At 37.6% G+C, this 20,694-nt stretch overlaps 2 protein-coding genes across 3 annotated transcripts in view; one reads left to right on the plus strand and one right to left on the minus strand.

Moving 5' to 3' along the window:
- Positions 1 to 4,847, plus strand: part of elp4 (elongator acetyltransferase complex subunit 4) — a 54,684-nt gene extending 49,837 nt beyond the window's left edge. The window contains exon 10 of the mRNA XM_056749492.1: positions 4,011 to 4,847. Coding sequence (XP_056605470.1) covers positions 4,011 to 4,121 — 111 coding nt within the window. The 3' untranslated portion in view covers positions 4,122 to 4,847. The remainder of the gene's footprint in view (positions 1 to 4,010) is intronic.
- Positions 4,848 to 6,132: 1,285 nt separating this feature from the next.
- pax6b (paired box 6b) lies at positions 6,133 to 19,163 on the minus strand. 2 transcript variants are annotated; one of them, XM_056756107.1, is made up of 13 exons: positions 19,044 to 19,163; positions 18,730 to 18,866; positions 15,894 to 15,947; positions 12,785 to 12,915; positions 12,425 to 12,463; positions 12,120 to 12,335; positions 11,734 to 11,899; positions 9,443 to 9,601; positions 9,231 to 9,313; positions 8,997 to 9,147; positions 8,520 to 8,632; positions 8,252 to 8,393; positions 6,133 to 7,572 (listed from the first exon to the last, which is right to left on the minus strand). In XM_056756107.1, exons 2-13 carry the CDS (start codon positions 18,740 to 18,742, stop codon positions 7,487 to 7,489), a joined length of 1,353 nt encoding a protein of 450 aa, XP_056612085.1. In that variant the 5' UTR covers positions 18,743 to 18,866; positions 19,044 to 19,163; the 3' UTR covers positions 6,133 to 7,486. The 2 variants fall into 2 exon arrangements, with proteins under 2 accessions (XP_056612085.1, XP_056612088.1); XM_056756110.1 differs by lacking the exons at positions 12,425 to 12,463; positions 19,044 to 19,163 and having other exon boundaries at positions 18,730 to 18,937.
- Positions 19,164 to 20,694: the final 1,531 nt, after the last annotated feature.

A 20,694-nucleotide genomic window follows, 5' to 3' on the forward strand; every position in this document is an offset into this window, starting at 1 on the left:
TAACTTAATGAAGAGAGGAGTGATGTGTCCTCTCTTATGTTCATTGAAGACCACTCTTGCCGCTGCATTCTGGATCATCTGTAGAGGTTTGGTTGTGCAAGCTGGAAGTCCAGGCAGAAGCGCATTGCAATAGTCCAGTATGGACAGAACAAGAGCCTGGACTAGGAATTGCGTAGCCCACTTACCATCTTATCCGAAAAGTGTTTCAACACAAAATCTCCTCTAAGTCCTGATGTGATTCTTCACAAGTGCTGTTAAGAGCATCAGGAAGTAGCTGCAGGGCTTTGGAGCTGCTACCGGTGTAAGGTTTTGTTCTGTGTGGAGTGTTATTAGTAACCCTCTTAAGAAAAGCCCTCTTAAGATTCCTTTCAAGAGCCTCTTGAAGTGGTTTAAACTAATTTTTAACAAGCGAGATGTCGGCGGAAACGGTCGCTGGCAGATAAACGAAACACTTCATAACAATGATTGTCTCTTAATAATCCACTCACACAGTGAATGGTTACATAGATACAATGGCAAATGCATTATGGGAGTACAGTCGCTGTATCGGGCTCAGCGTGATCAAGTGTGTCATGCTCAAGTCCTCTTAGTCATCTCGTATTGATTGGTCCAGCTTGTGTCTGGGTTTAATGTTGTTTGTAAGGGGCTGATGAGGACATTTTTTGTTCCCACGCTTTTGTGTTGACGGTGTGAGCCACTAAAGAAAAATGTTTCATTTGCTTTCCTACTCAGAGTTAACATTTAATGCTGGAGTCTTGAGTTTTGATCAGTGTTCAGGATTTTCTGTTTGAATGTTGCATGGCTTTTGGTTGGAGACAGGAGAATAAAATGGAAAACAACGTAATGAAAATTTGTTGTATTTTGAAAATAAAAGAGGAAAAATGAGAATAGTCACAATAATATGAGATTAAAGTAGTAGCAATACAAGTTTAAATTTTTTAGATTTTTGGAATAAAGTCAAAATTACGATAATTAAATCTAAGCAAAATTAAATTAAGGTCATAGTATTTTTAGAATGAAGTAAAAATTGTGGTTAAAATTGTAATATTTTGCGAATAAAGTTAAAAGTACTGTAATGAAGTCACAGCAAAATGAAATAAAGGTAGTAATATTTTGAGAAAATGTCAAAATTAAGAGATTAAGGTCGTAATATTTGGAGAATACAGTACAGTCGAAATGAGAGTAAAATCGTAGTATATTTAGAATAAAGTGAAAATTACGAGAATAACATCAAACCAATTTTAGATATACTGTAATTCTTCATATTTTGAGAATAAAATCAAAATTACGAGATTAAATTCGTAACATTCTGAGAATAAAATCAAAATTATGTAAACAAAGTTGTAGGAATATTATAATAAACTTTTCAGAATATTACTCCAACCACATTCACGTGAATATTAGGGCTTTATTCTCAAAATATTGAGTTTTTATTGTATTGCAGTGACTTTCCTCAATCTCAAAATATTGGATCTTCAATCTTGTAAAAAAATAAAATAACGTAGCCCTAATCACTTTTGTATTTTGGTGCTTGTCCATTTATTTTATTCCTCAGGAAATTGAAACAGCACTCTGTAACTCTATAAATAAAGTCTCTGATTGAAACATAAAAGCAGGTTACTTTGCGTACATATTGTTAGACGGGGTGAAGTCAAATGATGCAAACTGACATTTGGGGCCAAATAGTACTCTGTATCTTTACCTATAAATCATTAATATAGGTTAAGATGGCAAATCAGGTTAAGGTAAGAAGATAGTTTTTATCACAAATTTTCTTGCTAAGAAAGGCAAAAGCTATTTTGCAAATCTGGTCCTTTCTTTTGCCAACTTTTCTCAATAGCCAAAAAGAATTTCCCCTTTTTCTGACTGCAACGATCATCCTGGTCCCTCTTTGACTTGCCCGCTCTGATTTAAGCCCAAATCTGTACTTCGCTTCTCATGTTCTTCAGAATACCTGATAAGCTCAGAGATCTTGATCCTGGGTGCAACCTGAACGGGCTCCATCCTGCCTTGAGGGCTTTGAGATCTGAGTCTTCTGAAGGCGTGTGGAAAAGGCTCACAGAAATTACAGATTCTCTTGAGCTTTCAGGAAAACAGCTTACCTCCTGTTCCACAAACAATAGGTGCTTTGGAAGAACATTGTCCGCTAGGAGATAAACATCAACCCAGAGACAATGGTCGAGGCTGTTGCGGGGTGAGAGAATCCAGCGGAAGATGAGGAAGATGAATTTGCAAACTTATTGAGCTTGTGACTAGTTGCCAAACAGTGAGCCAAAAATAAAAATTCTGTCCTTTCAATACATATTCTGACATGTCATTCAAGAACTCTTTCGTATGTGGAACACAAAAGAAGATATGTTGAGAAATGTGATTTTGTGTCCATAAAGTCAATGAGGTCCCAGATTGTTTGGTCACTTACGTTCTTCACAATATCTTTTTTTGTGGTATGCAGAAGAAAGAAAGTCAGACAGGATTGCAATGACATGAGGCTGAGTAAATGATGACAAAATGTGTATTTTAATAACACACTTGGTTTGGTAGAGATTAGATTAAAAAAATGTTCGATTCTGATGCGCAGCTGTAGCTCTACACACATACTCATCTGCCAAAAAAGCCGAGCCTCCCTGAAGGGTTTCACTAACAGTTACACTTCTCGGACCATTTAAGGTGCATGACCGAGCGTCTAACGTGATTTGTGTTCACACACTCGGTTTCGTCTGGCAGTAAACATGCAATGTTCTCCACCGTCTTGAGTCTGCAGGTCTTCACTGCAGATGCTGGCAGGTAAATCAGGCATCTCTAGCTGAAATTATGAGACAGATCTGAGATCAGCGCTTACAGTGTTAAATGGATATTTCACCCAAAATAATAATTTCCTCACATTTTAATTACCCTCAAGGCATCAAATGACTCTCTTCTTTCAGAACAATGCAATCAGAGTTTATATACCATGTATCTTTTTACTTCCAATCTTTAGATTTTGAAGCTCCAAAAAGTGTATCCATCGATCGAAAAACTGCTCCACGGGGATGTGGTTTTAATTAAGGCCTTATGATGCGAATCGATCAGTATGTTTAAGAGAAATACCCACATTGACAATGTTATTAACGATAATATCGAACTTTCGTTATTCCTTACCTGCGCGTGAACCAGAGGCTTGTTTTTCCAGCAAATGACGCAAGCGTGTGTCGTAAATTCCGGCGACGAAAACAGCATCTTTTCGTTTTGTTTGGCGGCCACCTCTATGCTGCCTTTTTATTTGGACGCATCGATTCGCATCAGAAGACCTTTATTAACCCCACGGAGCCGCGTGGAACAGTTTTTCAACCGATGGATGCACTTTTTGGGAGCTTGAAAATCTCACTCCCATTGGAAGTAGAAAGATGTGTGGTATTACAACTACGGCTGCACTATTCTGAAAGAAGATGATCATATAAAAAAAGTTGAAAAATCCAAGTCAATAAAATGAGAATGTAGCTGTTTTACCAAATTTTTGCGTATGCAATTTGTTTATTTTTTTACTATTTTATGCTAACTAGAGAATTGTGTTAAGAAAACTTAAGAAAATGTAGTAACCATGTGTAACTATATTTATACTACAAATAAAATATAAAATAACGAAATTAATAAATAAATTAAGTATTTTTTGTTTTCCAAAAAAATCTATAAACCAATTTAATTAAATTAATAAAATTATGAATTTACTACAAAATAAAAATCCTCACTAATTCTTATTACCGAAACCTACCATGATATTACACAATATCATAAATAATGGTGGATATGAATTCCTACATTTCAAACATGGCGGGACTTTGCACTGTATTCCAATCTACGATTGTTAAACAAAAACCATAATATACAGTTTTCATAGCACCACAACACATTTTTTTCGTGAAGCCTGATTTCCTTTGGTTGTTTTATCACTTGCCATAGAGATTATTTAAAGCCTCTTCATTTACATTCTCTCTCTCTCTCTCTCTCTCTCTCTCTCTCACTACTTCTTACAGAGACTCCATTTGCCTCCAGATCTGTCAGAGACAGTGAGTCGGGTGAGTAAAATAGAACTGGCAGGAGGATGTGGCACCACTGCCACAGGCAACAAGCACCTAGATTTCTAGCGTATTCCCAGACGTCCTGTACCACCCCCTCCAGTGTGATGTTGAAGGGCAGGAGTGTTGGAGCTTCACTCCATCGGCGCTGGGTCACACCTGTACACTCATAGTTACATGAGGATGGTACTGCATTAAGTGACCACACAACAAGGAGAAGAGATGAAATGATATCCATTGCTCCAGTGATGCCATGTAGATGCAGAACTACAAGAAATCATTTCAGTTCTTTTACACATTTCTGAGCGAGACACGTTTGGCTTATCGATGTTAATCTCTGTTAGATGGCCAAAAAATATCTGCTCAATAAATTTTGTTACAAAAATGTCATGTGTGTTTCTTAATTATAAATCTGTGTGACCGTCTTTTAGTTCATAATCTTCCTCCATCCGGGACGTAATTAATTAAAGCATAAAATGTTTTTTTTTGAAAGCATTCACTATACTTTAGATCTTTTGTGTCTATTTTGCTTCTTTTCACGGGCCAGATGAAGAATGCGTGTGCTCACATTGTTCTCGGTCGCTCAACAGATGGACACCAGTGAGTGAGACATTAGTGCAAATCTAGGAGCTCATCAGTGCCACCAGCAACACTCTTTGTGTTTTTATGACAGGTCCGTGAATTAGGTCAGAGGTTGTCATGGAAATAGATTCAGATACAGAACTGGGGACATTGTTTCTCTCTTTTGCGTCGGTGAGGTCATTTTTTAGCACTCTGCATTTCAGAGTTGCCTCAAAACTTTGTTTTTCATAGTTTTCTTCCATTCATCATATCATTTTCTTGTGTGTATTTTTTTGTATTAAATATACATATCACACAGCTATATTCATGAAGTATTTCCACAGAGGAATTATTTACCTGTTTCATATATAATAAATATTTACTTTATAGTTTTGGCTCCTTATTTTTGCGTAAAGAACTTTTTTTTCAGACAATTAAGAAATGTTTTACATTTTTAATAGTTTTATATTATAATATCTATTTTGTAGATTTTTTTATGTCTTTTACATAGAGCGTGTTCTGTTCGATGTAATACAGATACATATCTGTGTTTCAATTTTTACTTTTTTAATTTTTTTAAAAAGGTTTTATGTAAGCAAGAAAGTATGTTTATTAAGTTTTTTCATACTTTTACATTTAGAATTTTTTAAGGCTTTTGTATGCAGGACTTTTTCAGTACACTTAAACAATCATAACAAAGGTTTTTCGGGCCTTAACACCATGTTTTTTTGTCTTGTGCTTTTTCTATTTATATAAAATCTAAATCCAGAAATGCAGAATACCAATACATTTACAAAAATAAAAGTGTAGTGAAATGAAAGGGTAACACACATTTTTCCGATCTGTCCCTGCACAGCTTCAAAAAATATTTTTTATACTTTTAAAATGTCAACATCGCTTGCATTTCTATCAAGTGGAAGTGTGTGTTTGTGTTGTGAGCGACATTTCCGATTGTCCTTTTCCTTAAATCCCACAGACCACCACCTGACCCTGCTAGTCACAAGGACCAGCCTCACCCCTGAAACACTTCCACACGGACACTTTCCCCCATCCCGTCCCACCCCTCTAGCTCCCCGCTGAGATAGCAAGTGAGGCAAAATAACTAATTCTGCCACACAATCGCTTCATCTCACTCTCTGCTCACCCCGGGCTCGCTCGGGCCACTTTATTCTCCTGGTTTCTTCGTGCTCTCTCTCTCTCTCTCTGTCCTCCCCCCACGCTCACTCGCTTTTTCCTTCCTTTTAGACCATCGTAACTCTACCAAAACAAGAGCTGGCAGTTGTGAATGGTGTAGGCCGTTTCTATTGTGTTGTGTTTTTGTGATGTCTGAGTTGTGTGGAGTCGGCTGGTGTCTTTGTTCACCAGCTCTTTGGTGGTTATGAGGTATGTGGGAGAAAAGAGAAGTTTTCGCACGTTGCTGCGCCTTTAAATGTAGTTTGTGGTCATTTGCTTGGTGGAAATATATTTTAGTTGAACTTTATGGATGAGCCCAAGAAGAGTGTGACAAGAACTACTGTACAAAATTGTTTTTAATAGTTCTCACAAAATACATTTAGAAAGCTTTTAAATAAAGTTAAAATTGAAATATCTGCAAGACAGGGGAAGACCTTTTCGTTTTCCAGAGCGTCTCCCCGCCACAAAACCTTTACAAGTGTTGATGTTTTAGGTACACAACAAAACGCAGAATGTCAACAGCTTTTCTAAAACCACAAATGGTCGTCGATCATAAATAAAGGACCGCGTGATTAATCCGCAGTCAAATATACTTGAAGCCGGTGTACTAGAATGTAAAATATTTTGTTTTACAAAATCTCGCAACACAAGACTAACAATAAAAAAGAGGAAACTGTCGTGTGATCGATGAAATATGAAGGCTTTGGTCTGTTTTACAATCAACAATGGTTAAAATCTGATATGTACTTGTAAACAACTGCCAAACACGTACGTTTTAAAACTCTGTCAAGCTTTTTTTAATCAATTATTTGAATTAAATATTTCTAGTCTCACAAAATGATGTAAAGGAGTACACTATAATACAACTATACCTAATAGACCATATGTACCTGACCTAAATGCTTTTCCTTTTTACTGACGTATGAAAATCAGTGTAAAACATTTATAGTTTTTACGGGCATTAAAAATTAGAATATATTGAAGTTCGCAAGTCTATGTGATTTTTGAGGACAAAGAAGTCTCAAACAAGTCATTTTTGTGGTACAGCCTGCAGATTTCTTGCTTTTTCTTTACAGTTATAAATTATCAAACACAAAACAGCCTCCGAATCAGTTTACCCAGCAAAGGTTTTGGTCAAAACCCTCAAACACAGAACTGCAACGTGTTCACATAATGGCTGTTGTTCCTTTATAGATACAATATTGTGCACTGTCAATTGAATCCTTTGTGGGTACGTTGACTTGAGCCTTGTCCTTATAGAGGGTAACTCTAAAAAAGTGAAAAATCAAGTGGGCAAACAGAGGTGCTCTCTCCATGGTGGCATACTGTATGGATTCTGACCCATAATCCTGATATGAGGTCATCAGAAAACAGTCGCATTGACTTGTGTTCTTCCATTTAGATTAAATGAAAGACCCTCATATATTTTTTGGCTGTCTAGTGTCTCTCATCGTCTTTACATACGAATGCCCATGTACAAATACAACAAAACTGGATATTAAACATGTGGATGTAGCAGTGGTTTGTTGTTTTTGTTCCATTAAAGTTTTTTGAAACCGGGATCCGCTGTTGTGTCACTGTAACCGTCGCGTTTTCTTCTTAAAGGTACTGCCTCAAGTTTTCAGTGTGTGTTTGTGGAATACTGCTTGTCTTTCTTAGTCTCTCAGTGAGGAAGTCACAGGGCGAAGTAACTCTTTTCTTTACTGTAATCTTGACCAGTACTGAGACATGTCGGGTTCAGTTCCAGGAACTTGAACGGGGACTGAGACTCCGGGGGAGATGAGTCCTGAACACAAAAAAAGACAGACACACAACTTAAATCATCGCTGTTATAGGAGAATTTTTGAAAGAACAATCACTTGAATTTGACAAGGATTTTTTTATACAGTGCTTCATTATAATGTTGAATATTAGCTGTGATGTATTGCATCACATTATCACATCATCACTATTAAAAATTATGACATGTATTATAAGTACACTCTTAAAAATGCTGGGATATGTCAACCCAACGTTGAGTCAAAAATGGACTACCCAACTGTTGGGTTATAAATGAACCTATACTTGTTTGTTTTAACTAAAAATTCTGGGTTGTTTTAACCCATTGTGGGGTCAAATATAACCATATTCTGGTTTAATTTAACCCGACTGTTGGGTCTGTCCATATTTGACCCAACGATGGGTAGAAATAACACAACATTTTCAGTGTAGAATGAATAAAGAAAAACATGATTGAAAGAACAAAAGTGTTACAAATAAAACATTGTGTGAAACAAAAGAGAACCACAATTAAAAATACAATAAAATCATGCACATAAAATTTAATGGTTGAGCATCTTTTGTGCATATGAATATACGGTATGAACAAAAATAACAGTAAAGGTTTAAATTAATACCTACAAAAATCTACCAAGTGATCTAAGATGAGCGTCACCAAGCCGTACACAATGAACTATTCTGCCTACCTGTTGAGGCGGTACCAGAAGTTGCCATTGATTGGCTGTTCATGTGTGCCTGCATATGAGGGGGGGTGTAAGTGTCGTAGCTCCGCCCATTCACTGACGGACTGGTGGGCAGCATGCAGGAATAGGAAGATGTCTGGCTTGGCTATAAGAAAGAGAATAGAAATGTATATATTGTTCCTTTGAACATATGGAAATAGTTGATGAGGGGCAGGGGCGGGGTTTAAGGAAGCATCACACGGCACCTGCAGTAGTGTGGGATGTTACTTACTTGCATAGGAAGGTTGTTGGCCATCGTGAAGCTTGGCATTGGAGGCAGACCGGCGTATGCGTTGGTTAGGGCGGTGTCTGGTCTGCCAAGCATTGATCCTGCTGTAAAGGATACTGGTGGGAGAAGATTCGTGCTTTAGTGTTGACTAAATGTTTTGTTTTATTGTTTAATAAATAATAATAATTAAAAATATTTTTTAAATACAGTTTTGGTCAGAAACCTCTGCTAAGGTGTAATTTAAAAAATATTTGGAAGGATGTGTGCAACCAAACAGTGCCGGGGCACCAATCATTACTATCGTAGAAAATAAAACTACTGGGGTACTCAATGTTGCCCCTGAACTGTTTGTTTTCCACATTCTTCAAAATTGTATTTTGTGTTCAGCAGAACCAGGAAATTTAAACACATTTGGAACACCTTTATAATCACAATATGACAGCTGCGTTATAGTTAAAGTGTGTTTCTGAAAGCATTTACCAGGAGTGCTGGGTTGTGGGATGCCCTGATAGATGCTGGTGTTGAAGCTGCTGCTGATGGGAATGTGGCTGGAGGAGTTGCTGGCTTGTCTTCGCTGGTTCCGCAGTTTCTCTTCTCGCCTCCATTTGGCTCTTCTGTTGGAGAACCACACCTGCAGGCACAGAGAAGGTCAGTCACAAAAGCTGTCTCAACAAACTTCTTCACACCATTATCAAAGCAAAGATATCAGCTCACCTGTATTCTTGCTTCTGGGAGGTCGATTTTCGCTGCAAGTCTTTCTCTCGCAAAAACATCGGGATAGTGGGTTCTTTCAAACTCTGAAACCAATGTGAACATGACAAGTTATTTTCTGGCCCTCAACCAGATGAGATACATGGAATCAGTTTGTGTTTCTAGTTATCGAACCAATAACCTCGGCATCGCTGATTCTTTAGCAGGACGCTCACCTTTTTCAAGAGCTTCGATCTGCTCCTGCGTGAACGATGTTCTGTTTCTTTGCAGCTTTCTTTTCAGTTGCAGTCGCATTTGAGTCTCATCTGAATCTTCTCCGTTCGAGCTAATAGAGTTTGTGTTCTCGCCACCGTTGTCCTGCTGTTGGCTGCCATCTGTAAATAACACACTATTGCGGTAAATCTTTCCTTTTTGAGGGCAAATGGCTTTTCACACACATGTTTAATGCAAATAAATGACATCATATCAGGCATTGTGTTTTGCACCAAATCTGTTCACTTCAAATCATAAATGAAGGACTTTAAAGAAGAGATGTGGCCAATGCAACCAATCAGTCGCATATCACCGCATCCATAACAAAGTTCCCAAAAGAATCTGTTAAATGAACCCCAACCCCGCTGGACTGTTTAATACCTCAACATTCTCCAGCACGTATAATGCATAGAAAGTCTTTAGGGCTATTCACCGTATGGGAGTCTGGGGACCCATTGACGTGACCACCAACCCTTGAATAGAGAGGCGCTTTTCTCTATGACACAATACCGGTAGAATAAGGGAAACCATTAAACTGCGCAGACAGGGATGAGCTGCCAGCCCTTTTTGCGACGGCCCGAATTCTCCCGCTGGCACAATTGGACGGGGAACAACAAAAAGAGGCGTGCAGTGCTCAGCATTGTACGACACAAGGATCTAGTCAACAGAGCTTTCAGTTCAGTATGTTAACCTCTATACACCCTGTCATTAATCAAAGAAGCCCAGGTCGGCACTGTTAAATGCCCGTTAGGGTTATACGTTCAACATGAGATGACCTCGCTTGCTTTAAGAGGGCACGGAGAGGCTCTCCAATCAGATTCCTGCTGATCTGACTGGCTGTGTTCAGCAAGAAATGCAACAATACGATATTGCAAGCAAATGTGCTGATATTGTGTTGTTTGATGTGGAGAAATCTGAAAGAAATTCTTCAGGGACGACATGGTGGTCAAAGACTAAATATATTTGCTGAGACTTTTGGGATCATGAGATCGTAAAGAGAAACTAAGATAATCTTTCCCTTCATTGCAGCTCTTGCAGAACTTTACATGAACTATTTTGTAAAAGTATTTCGTTTTCATTTTTACCATGTGGATCGTACAAAAATATTTGTAACGATTGCTAAAACAGGAAAAATAGTCAAATCATACTAAAATAACCGAAAAATAGTCTATGAACTACAACGAAAAATCCATCTTGTGTAATGAATTATGAATTGCCAAAAGATTGCATGATCTATAAATACAGAATTTATTTGGGGGTACAATATAGTTTTAAACTAGATTTTAAAAATGTTTCGAGCGTTTTTATTACTTTTTTAGTAGCAAATGGTATTTCGGATCAAAGATTTATTTTTGTGATCATTCAAACACAAGATTATGTGAAGGCTTAAATCAACCTAATTAAAAACAAACTATTCATTCAGATTTACTTTTTTCCTGTAACCAAAAGCCTGTGCATGTTCTTTCCAAAAAAAGACAAAACGACCTCTAATGAGCAATTACAGAGGACAGAGCTCTGCCTGTCACAAATTCCTGCATGTGACAGAAACATCTTTTGTCTGAGGACCCGTAGCGCTTTTCTCTCGCTCCCCATGGGGTGCAAATGATGTGGAGGTTACTAGAAGGGGGTGGGGGCAGGTGGAGCCTCGTGGACACCTCCGCCGAAAACTCTCTTCCTAGTCACGCAGGTCCAGGGCCCAGACAGAGGCCATATTGAAATGTCTGATGAATTACTGTTTAATTGGCACTAACTCTTTGGTTAATGAGTGTCCATTTCTCTTCAGGGCTTGTCAATGGCACGCAATCCCTGACTATAGATTTTCTGATGTAAACCTCATACGGTTTCTCCTTAATGATTTACATTTAGACCAAATGGCTTCTGTGGATTTGCAAACGTTCACATTCTTTCATTCCCCCCCAAAATTTAATGCCAGATCTACAATATATAATTATATATAAATTGATTAAATATTAAATTATACACTTTATTGTACTACTTAAATTATTTTTATTAAAACTTTTTATTATTGAAGTAACAAATTCTTTATTCATTATAATTGCATTATTTATTATTACATTAATATTACAAATTTATAATAAAATATTTATAATTTAAATAATCAACCAATAATCCTACTAGTGATTCCTGTTGTTGATGTGCCTTTGTGATCATTATTTTGCTTATTGTTTCTATATTGCTGCTGATAACCGTGATGATGCTGTTACGTTTTATTATCACTAATAGACTGTCTCACCTTGATTCGGTTGCCCTGGCACAGATGTGCCGGGGTACCATCCCGGGCGCGTCCCCCACGTGCCGGTCTGCCCGTTGAGCATCCTCAGCTTGTCGTACATACCATCTGCCCCCATCTGTTGCTTTTCGCTCGCCAGGTTGCGCAGGACTCGGTTTATTGACGATACCTGAACGGTGTAAAAAGGATTGTCAGTCGATGCTGTTTGCAATGGAATTCAAGCTTTCAAAAGGACTTTTTCCGACTACAGCTTCAATTGTTAACTTATAATTGAGAAACAAAGATCTGCTCATAAGTATTGTCTGATGTATTAATTGTCAAAAAGTTAAATGTGTAAATTAGTAATAAGTACATTTTTATTCATGAAAGTGGCACATTTTTGCACTTACGCTGGGTATGTTATCGTTGGTGCAAACCACCTCGGACAGTAGTCTGTCCCGAATTTCCCAGGCAAAGATAGATGGGCACTCCCTCTTATACAGTGCTATTCTGCTGACCACTTCGGGCGTCGCTACCCTCGGCTTGCTGCCTCCAATAGCTCGTGGTCGTATGGAGCCGGTCTCATAATATCTCCCCAGAATCTTACTCACGCAGCCGTTCGACACCTGAATGGACAACAATGTGCACAATTCACATACATTATTGACGACTAAAGGGAAATAATGTAATGTACTTCAAACGATTATACGCTTACGTTCTTATTGTCCAGTTGGACTTTTGCATCATCATGGGTCTATGAACACAGAAAATATGCCTTAAAAATGCTAGGATGATTTCGAAGGAAATGTTCGATGCCTGTCTGCCAGCCTGTTATTAGTGATAACTGCAGAGTAACTCTTGACATTAGTATAATAGACATACGATATTATATTGTGGTACTGCAGGGAAATTTGTTTGTGTTATTTCGACTGTAATTCATTTATAATTAAGTTGTACTGTGGTCATTATATGTGGCCATGATAGATAAATAAAATCACTGAGAATGACTTGAAACCATAACTATTGACAAAGACCTGCAAAGCTTGTAGACGTTCAGATGATTCTAAATGGTCACCTGTAAAATCCTGGATATGTCGCAGGGTCGCGCTCCGCTGTGAGCGAGTTCAACGATTTTCTGTCTGGTGGAGTCCGGTAAGGGTCTGCCGTTCACAAAGACCCCGCCGAGCTGGTTGACGCCGCTGTGACCTGTGGCACGTGGAGACATAACAAATTGGCTCGTCTTTCGCCTCGAAAACCTTTTTCAATAGGTGTCCCATTGTCAGGAGTAAAATGTCACGTCTTAAAGCTGACTGTGTCAGATTACAGGGAAAAACAGAGTAACACTTCATATAATAGTGCTCATATTATTTGTAAGATGTTATGTAGGTAACTACAGTATTAAAACTGTAATAATAATGTAATAATTCTGTAAAAACAATATAGGATGCATGTTCATAATGTGGAACAAAATAATGCCATATCAAGTACATTAAGTAAGTATTCTGAATTTATATACACATTGCAAATACACAACATAAACACAAACGTCAGCCACGTCAACCTTTACGTTTTGTAACCTATTAATTTTAAATGCTGTTAGACACGGGTCAGTATGCCCTACATAGTCGACCATCTGAATGCCATTTACTGGACTCGATCAATACAAGCAGAGAATCGACTGACCTCTAAGTCAAAACAACTCCATTCAAGTGCATTGAAATTTTTATAATCACATAAAGAGAGCGGGTGTGGAAAACACCATGTGCCAAGTGTTAAGACACTGCACCTGATTAACAAATCCCTAATAAGGACACTAATGTTAAAAACAAACAGAGCTATCAATGAACCACAAAACACACTATAAAGAGACTAATTATGACAAAGCATATGTCAGTATCCATGTAACCATCATTACAATAGCAATCTGTACAATGCATTGTTAATACATTGTTATGTACCCATCAGCTTCAGAAGGGTAACAAATGCACATACCAAGTGAAGAGAAAGTCCAATGAATGTCAATTCAGAACCACCAAAAAACCCGAACTGGATGCTGAACTACGGAAAGCCTCCCTGGAGTGTGTTTGTGTGTGTGTGTGTTCTAGCCCCGCTCTCCTCTCTTCTGACTGCAGGAGCCCGAGCTCCTAAGCAATAAATAAGCTCCAAATATAGCAGTGGAAGAGGGGGGAAAATATGATGAGACTCTCTGACATTTGTCTTTAGAATAAAGCTAGCTGCACGTCAAGTTTGAGCTTAATTTCTGGAAATAGGCGGAGGTCGCCTCGGATCACGCATGCAGGCTCATTGAAAAGATCAGCTGAAGCGCTTGTGGCAGGACTGTCACATTATATGACACCGCTCTGCCTTTGAAAAACGCATCGTCCAGACAAATAGTAGCATGATAAAACGACCCTTTCTGTCTGCATTTGGATATCAGACCAAACTGGACTCTGCTCGTGCTGCCTAGGAGGAGGACTTTGTTTTATGTGTAGCTGTAGGGGCATCGCGCCGGCCCGAGAAAGGGAGTGTGAAGGTTTCTAAACATATTAAAACTGACAAACCTTTTTTTTACCCATCAGACTGTTTGGATTTTGTAACAAACCCCATATCTAGTCCTGTTGTGCTAAATTGGAGAAATCCACAATCCTGAAGATGCTTTAATTTGATCAAAGTACACTGTAAAATTGTAATAGTAAGTACTTTTTTCTAAGAATTTGAAGTTGCTTCATAGATATATTATGATGACTAATGTAGGCTAAGTTAATTTAGATGTTACAGCATGAACCAAGTTGTACTATACACCCCTAAAGTACAATATTTATGGACAAATTATATTAAGCGTTATTTAAGCAATGACAGCTTTACTGTTATGTACAACAAAGGTGTGGTAATCTGGCCAAATCTAGTGGAATAATCCAGTGTCATCATCTCCATCTTTAAATCATTCCTGGATTAGTTGGATTTAAAAGATTTGAGATTGTAAGAAGGCGTGCAGGTTTATCAAACGTGTCCATTTGATCGATGTCACATCACATAGAAGATTGACCTGGCGTATCATTTTAGGTTCAGGGGTTAAATCTTAATAATGATGCAATTCCCCACAGTACAGAACTGTAGATGTGACCCGATGGCGCTCATAACGAGATGAGTGTTTTATTGCTTGTCTACTAATGGGGAAGCATATGTTGTAAATTACGATGCTCCTAAGGCTAAAGGCGAATCCAGACGAGATCCAAACGAAATCTAAAGATTTAAACCGAAATATCCTGGTTAAATAAATTGCATAAAATTAATAAATAATTTATCTTTTAGCTGCGACTCTTCGTTTTCATAAAATTATAATTTAACTCGCATCGAATCTCAGGATTCTCAACAATCTTTCATAACTAGCTATTTAAAAACAAACAAATTCTACCAATCTTGTTTTGATCCCCTGAACATTATTTTTCCGTTCTATAGAAACGTGTTATTATTTATTATTTAACTTTTTACTGACAAAAAAACCATACTTTTGCCAATACATCCAAATATTATAACAGAAAGAATAATAATACCATTAGCATGTTTAATATACGAGACGTTTTTTCTTTCAAGTGACAAATGTCATTTATTCAGTTTCCAGAATAACACAATTGTTTTTGTCTCATGAAATGAACAGGGAACTCATGAATAGCCTATATGTTTTGTATTAGTTTGGACGGCACTGTCAGGTCCTTTATGTAACATTTTTAGTAATCATTCAGACAGAACTGCAATTATTTGTTACCGATAACAGTTGTAATAAATGTGTGATCACCATCAACATTTAGTTTATTTGTACGCTATGATATTATACTAATAATATAATCGTGTTAATTAATGTAATTTGTTAGGGTATTCATCTAAATATAAATGTATGCGCAAAAATATTTGTAATTGAAAATTCTTTATTAAATGTATGTAAAATGTAAAATGCATCCTATTCCATTTTTTTTAATAATTTATGTTTGCACTTCATAGGTCGACCAGTTTCTCCCCTCTTAAAAAAGCAATGCAGTTCAGATTTGGGTGGACCTGCAAAGGCGAAGAACTATTCTTAAACTATTCTTGGAAAGCATGTGTTATTATTTCCAAGAGACAAAGTAATTTATTAAATCTCACAGTCTGAATGTACACACGAGTGGCTTAATAAGAAATACACTTACTGTTTTGCATCATGGAGGCCACTCCAGATTCCCACGTGGTTTGGTTATGGTATTCTATTTATGAAAAAGAAAATAAATAGGGTTAGTTTGAAATCAGTTTATTAGCAGATTGTAGATTGCAGATGCGTTGGTGCACCTCAAAATTACGCTGTTGGTTCTCTGGTAGATTACGTGTTTAGGAAAAATAATTTCTGCAGAATTTCAACTTTCAAAACAATTCTACTAACACGATTGACGGTCAGTTTAAAACAATTTAGGCTTTATGCAACAATTAAGGTCTTTCCTAAAGCAAAAAGTAATATTACATTATTAGCAGTATGGCTTCATATAATAAAACATCTACATAGCTGGTTTGTATAATATTTATTTTGACTGGATTGATTGTCTTCAGCAAAGTATTTATCAAATGTGCACGCAGCCCCTTCATTCAGCACCTGCCAATTTGTAACGTATTTTTTCTTTCGTTATAAATGTTGTTTGTTGTTGTGCGCATACGTGCGCAATCTTGAGTTGAGCAATGTAATATAATGTAGGCGGATGAGAGTCTCTCGGTGGTCTGTAAAAATATTTTCGTCCTCTTTAGATCTTCTCGTCAAAAGTGTACAGTGACACACGCTGTCTACTTCGCATCACTGCTCTGAAAAGTGAGATCGGGAGGGGGTGAGAGTCCTAACAAAGCCTGCTGGAGCTCAACAATGCGCTTCTTTTTACCTTCTATACCCAAACCCTGCGAGCACAACTCGGCCTCTGCAACTAGCAACACAGCCTCCCACTAAACGTATACCAATACTTGCCCGAATACAAAGAGCCGAGGGCACCCTACCCCCCAACCGAACGCGCGCACACACACATATACACCCACGACCACCACTGTCACTTTCCTGATGTTCGTGACCCCGGTGCCCGAACCCCAATGTGTGTTTCGTTTGGGGAAATGGAAAAGTAATTTCGCGTTATAAATATCTGAAGGTGATTGTGTAACGGGTGTGGGTTGTTAGGGGTTGTAAAAGGATGCAACAGCCCTGTAGGGTGCTCAATTGGAAAAAAACAATTGCAATAAAGGATCTATTCAGTCAGATTGCTAAAAAGGGGCCCGGCGAAGGAAAGTCTTTCGTTTCGTTTTCTCCCCCGAAGCTGCAATAACAAAACTGCTGTGTCTGTTTTCATTCGCTCTCTTCCCAGGACTCGAGAGCAAGTGTCGGCCGACAACCTTCCAAACTTTTACAATTTAATCTAAAAGTGTTAGAAACTCGTGTGAACTGTAGCCATATAGCCACAAACAGGAAACAAAATAAATGTTTACACAATTCATACTGGTTGTGTTTTATTGTGAATCTTTATAAATATCAAGTAAATAAACTCGTGCTTTTAAAAGACAATACCTGTACGTAATATATCTATTATCAAATTAGATTAAGCTGCTTTTGAAATGTTTTTGTTTACATTTTTACAATAGTAATAGTTTAAAGGTCTATATTTCTGAAAACATTTAAAGAAGCTGCGAACAAGAAACAAAGTTATAACCTTTACAGCTATCAGTGACATATTACGATCAAGGCCTTTGTTGCGAACACAAGTTGCTTTTGAAATGTTTTTTTTTACATTTTTACAATAGTTATGGTTTTAAACGCTAGTTCTGAAAACATTTAAAGAAACTGCGAACAGGCAACAAAGTTATAACTCTCACATCTAACGGAGAAATATCACGATTAAGGGCTTTAAAGAGAATTGTTAATTGTATTGTGCACTTTAATTTGCAAGCTCTGTAAGTGCTTTTAGGCGCTGTTAATTATTTATCTAAGATTGTATGAGCGGTTGTTGCTGTTTATGAGGTTAACTAGGACCCAATCTGCATTTCTTTCGTTTGTGTAATCCTTAACTACAATTGCTTTAATTAAACATGCTTATTCAGGAAACGGGGTTCTTCATAAACATCATTCACATGCAGACATGCATCTGTATCGCCACAAAGGCGCAGTGGGAAGTTTTTAAGGATCTGACATTAACATGCTGTAATCATCTTATAGTGCTATAGATGAAAAACCTTTTGTCCTTGGAGCTACATTTATTTAGCGAAGGTTTATGGGGCTTGAGCGTCCTTATCGCTAATGTTACAGATGCAAACTTATTGTTGTGTAGCTTAAAAAATAGCTTAAAATAACTTTTAAAAAAACTAGGCCTGGTAGACTAAATATTTGCTGAATGCTCAAATAACTGCGACAGTTAATATAAAGTTTTCAAAGTGAACGATTTTAAATTTTATGGTTTTATTTATTTAAATGCTTCGGTAATTATGATTTTTGGTTTATATTATTTTATTATTATTTCCGTCACTTAACATTTCACTTAAGTATTACAAATAATATTTTTAAAAAAAGTAAAATGCGTAAAATATCAATTTTTACCGTACAAATGCCCAAAAAGCTGGCCCGCATGTTCTTCAGATGTAAGTGAAACTTGGTCAAATAAATTGACACCTTGTCTCAACGGATCAGTGCATTTCCACACACTCATAAGAACATAGTTCAGGCCTAATGTGACTCCAAACTTGTTCTTGTTATAGATAAACATTTTACTTTTCTCAGACATAAAGACTATTCTGCAAAAAATAAAAATGGCAAACAAATAATGGCACGCGTTCGCATAATCTGACAGCAAAGCTCCATTTTAATGTTACAAACATATTTACCCATTTAATTTTTCTGATTTAGGCAAGAACAATCATTTCAATAATAAGAGTGAGGAAAAAATGTTTTTGTCCCTATAGTAATAGATTTAAGAAAAACGGGAAATCGCAAACCAACTTTTATTTTTGGGATTAAGCAAACGCACTCACCTTTTTGAGGCATTCTGCCCCACCGCCAAGGCCCTTCCAGGCGAAACAGCAAAACTAAATAATAAACAATTGATGTCCAACCGTGTCTTCTCAAAACGTATACTTTTCCAGCGTGAATCTCTCTGAAAGGGAATCCCCTGCGAAGGAGACACAGATTGACAGTGAGCTGAGATGTCAAGGCTGAGCAGGAGCCGAGAGTGTGTGTGCTCCCTCGTTAGTGTGTGAGTGAGTGAATGAGCGAGAGAGGGAGTGAGAAAGTGAAGGCGCACGACAGAGAGAGGGAGAGGGTCGTAGGGAGACGGGGTTGAACACACCTATGCTGATTGGTGATAGTAATGATGCATTAGTCTGTCTTTTCCCGGTCGCAGCTCTTAACCGGCCCATTAGAGAAGCGCTGACCCGCTGTCAGCACAAAACAGGCCCTTAGTGCGTAAAACAGTGCGCGTTTGAATCAACTCATCAGTCCGAAAATATAAATGCCGAGCGCCCCCTCTCATGCGCACTCAATATTGCTTAATGCAATGTTGAAGTATTCAGTTCGTTCCTAAAGATGCAATGCCTAAATCACACCATATTAAATAAACGGGACGTGTGTGCTTTAACCCATTGTTTCTTTTATCCTTTTTGTTTTCTATTGTTAGCCGGGTGCGAAATTTGAAACATGGCATAAATCATATATCACTCTTTACATTTAAATGTTTATTTTATAATATGTTTATACAAACAGGGTTGCTGAATAACACAATAAATGTGAAATGTTTGCATATCTTATAAGATATTTTATAAGTGTTCCCGGAATGTTGTAATTACACAGACGTGTTCCCAGTTTCCCCACAACAGGGTGTTCAGTTCTACGAAAATTAAAATCCCTCTATTCCGAATATTTCGAGATTTACTGAGTAAATAGTTGGGTGCACGAGACTTTTTTTAAGTCCTGAGAGATCGGGTCCTCCATGACACTGATAAAAGAAAGCAACCTGTTGACAGCTGTGGATTCAAAAGGAGAACCTGTTTGCTCTGTGCATTAAGTGCACTTGCAAATGGTCCCAGTAAAACAAACGCAAACACTCTCCACGTGCTTTTGTTGACACTCTCGCACGCACACATCGCTTTGCCACCTTATCTGAGCGTGGAGGTTACCCCCGTGTTCACGAGCCGCACTTTTGCCATTATTTCACCGTCCACTAGTTTTACAGCCTTTATCGGTGCAGTCGCAAATCATGACCATGATGTGACTGTTTCTGTTCTCAGTTTCAAAACTGCGCAATGTATGTATTTATGCGAGGATATGGGCTGGATGTACATGAAATTTGAAAACGGTGGCATTGCATTTGTTTTTTTCCCGAAACGTGGAAAGTTAAGCAAAGCCGGAGCTCATCCATAAACGATATAGAGGTGAATGAGAGCCCCTGGGAGCCATTGCGTCCCTGACTGTGTCACGACACTGCCGAGGAGTAAAAAGAAGTCTCAATGGAAAAGGATAATGAACAACACTGTCCCGATGGACCCTGCGGAGTCTCACTGCAGAAGGTGCTTTGACAAATTAGCTCTTATCCATGGTTGAGTCTTTTTTTGTTGTGGAAGTATGAAAACCCTACTTTTCTTTCATGTGATTCAGCAGTGACCACCACTATGACACGACCGGATAGACAAACAAAGTTTCTAAAGCTTTCTTTAGTTGAAACATACACACAACATTTGTTTTACAAAATAAAATAATAAAATAGAGAGCTTCATTTAGTCTATTTATTTTTAGACTCACTTTGTCATAGGCCTATTTGGACTACTCATGTGTATTAGATGTTTAATTGTGGCTAATTAATTATATTTAGAAACTTTATACGCAAAATGTAAAAGGGATTTACGAATCCTGCTTTAATGTTAATGTAAAACATAATTCCCTTTGTAATTTAGCGGGAAACAATTCACCCTGTTGATTTCTTTTTAGATAACTTGTAAATCCTC

This window comes from Triplophysa dalaica, chromosome 1 (assembly GCF_015846415.1).
Source record: "Triplophysa dalaica isolate WHDGS20190420 chromosome 1, ASM1584641v1, whole genome shotgun sequence".
NCBI classification, from domain to species: Eukaryota; Metazoa; Chordata; class Actinopteri; order Cypriniformes; family Nemacheilidae; genus Triplophysa; species Triplophysa dalaica.

Coding starts and splice junctions, on each gene's coding strand:
- pax6b (XM_056756107.1), bottom strand. Junction 12,336..12,424: donor TCCAACTGGACAATAAGAAC/GTAAGCGTATAA, acceptor TTGTCCATTCAG/GTGTCGAACGGCTGCGTGAG. Junction 9,602..11,733: donor GCCAGGGCAACCGAATCAAG/GTGAGACAGTCT, acceptor TGTTATTTACAG/ATGGCAGCCAACAGCAGGAC.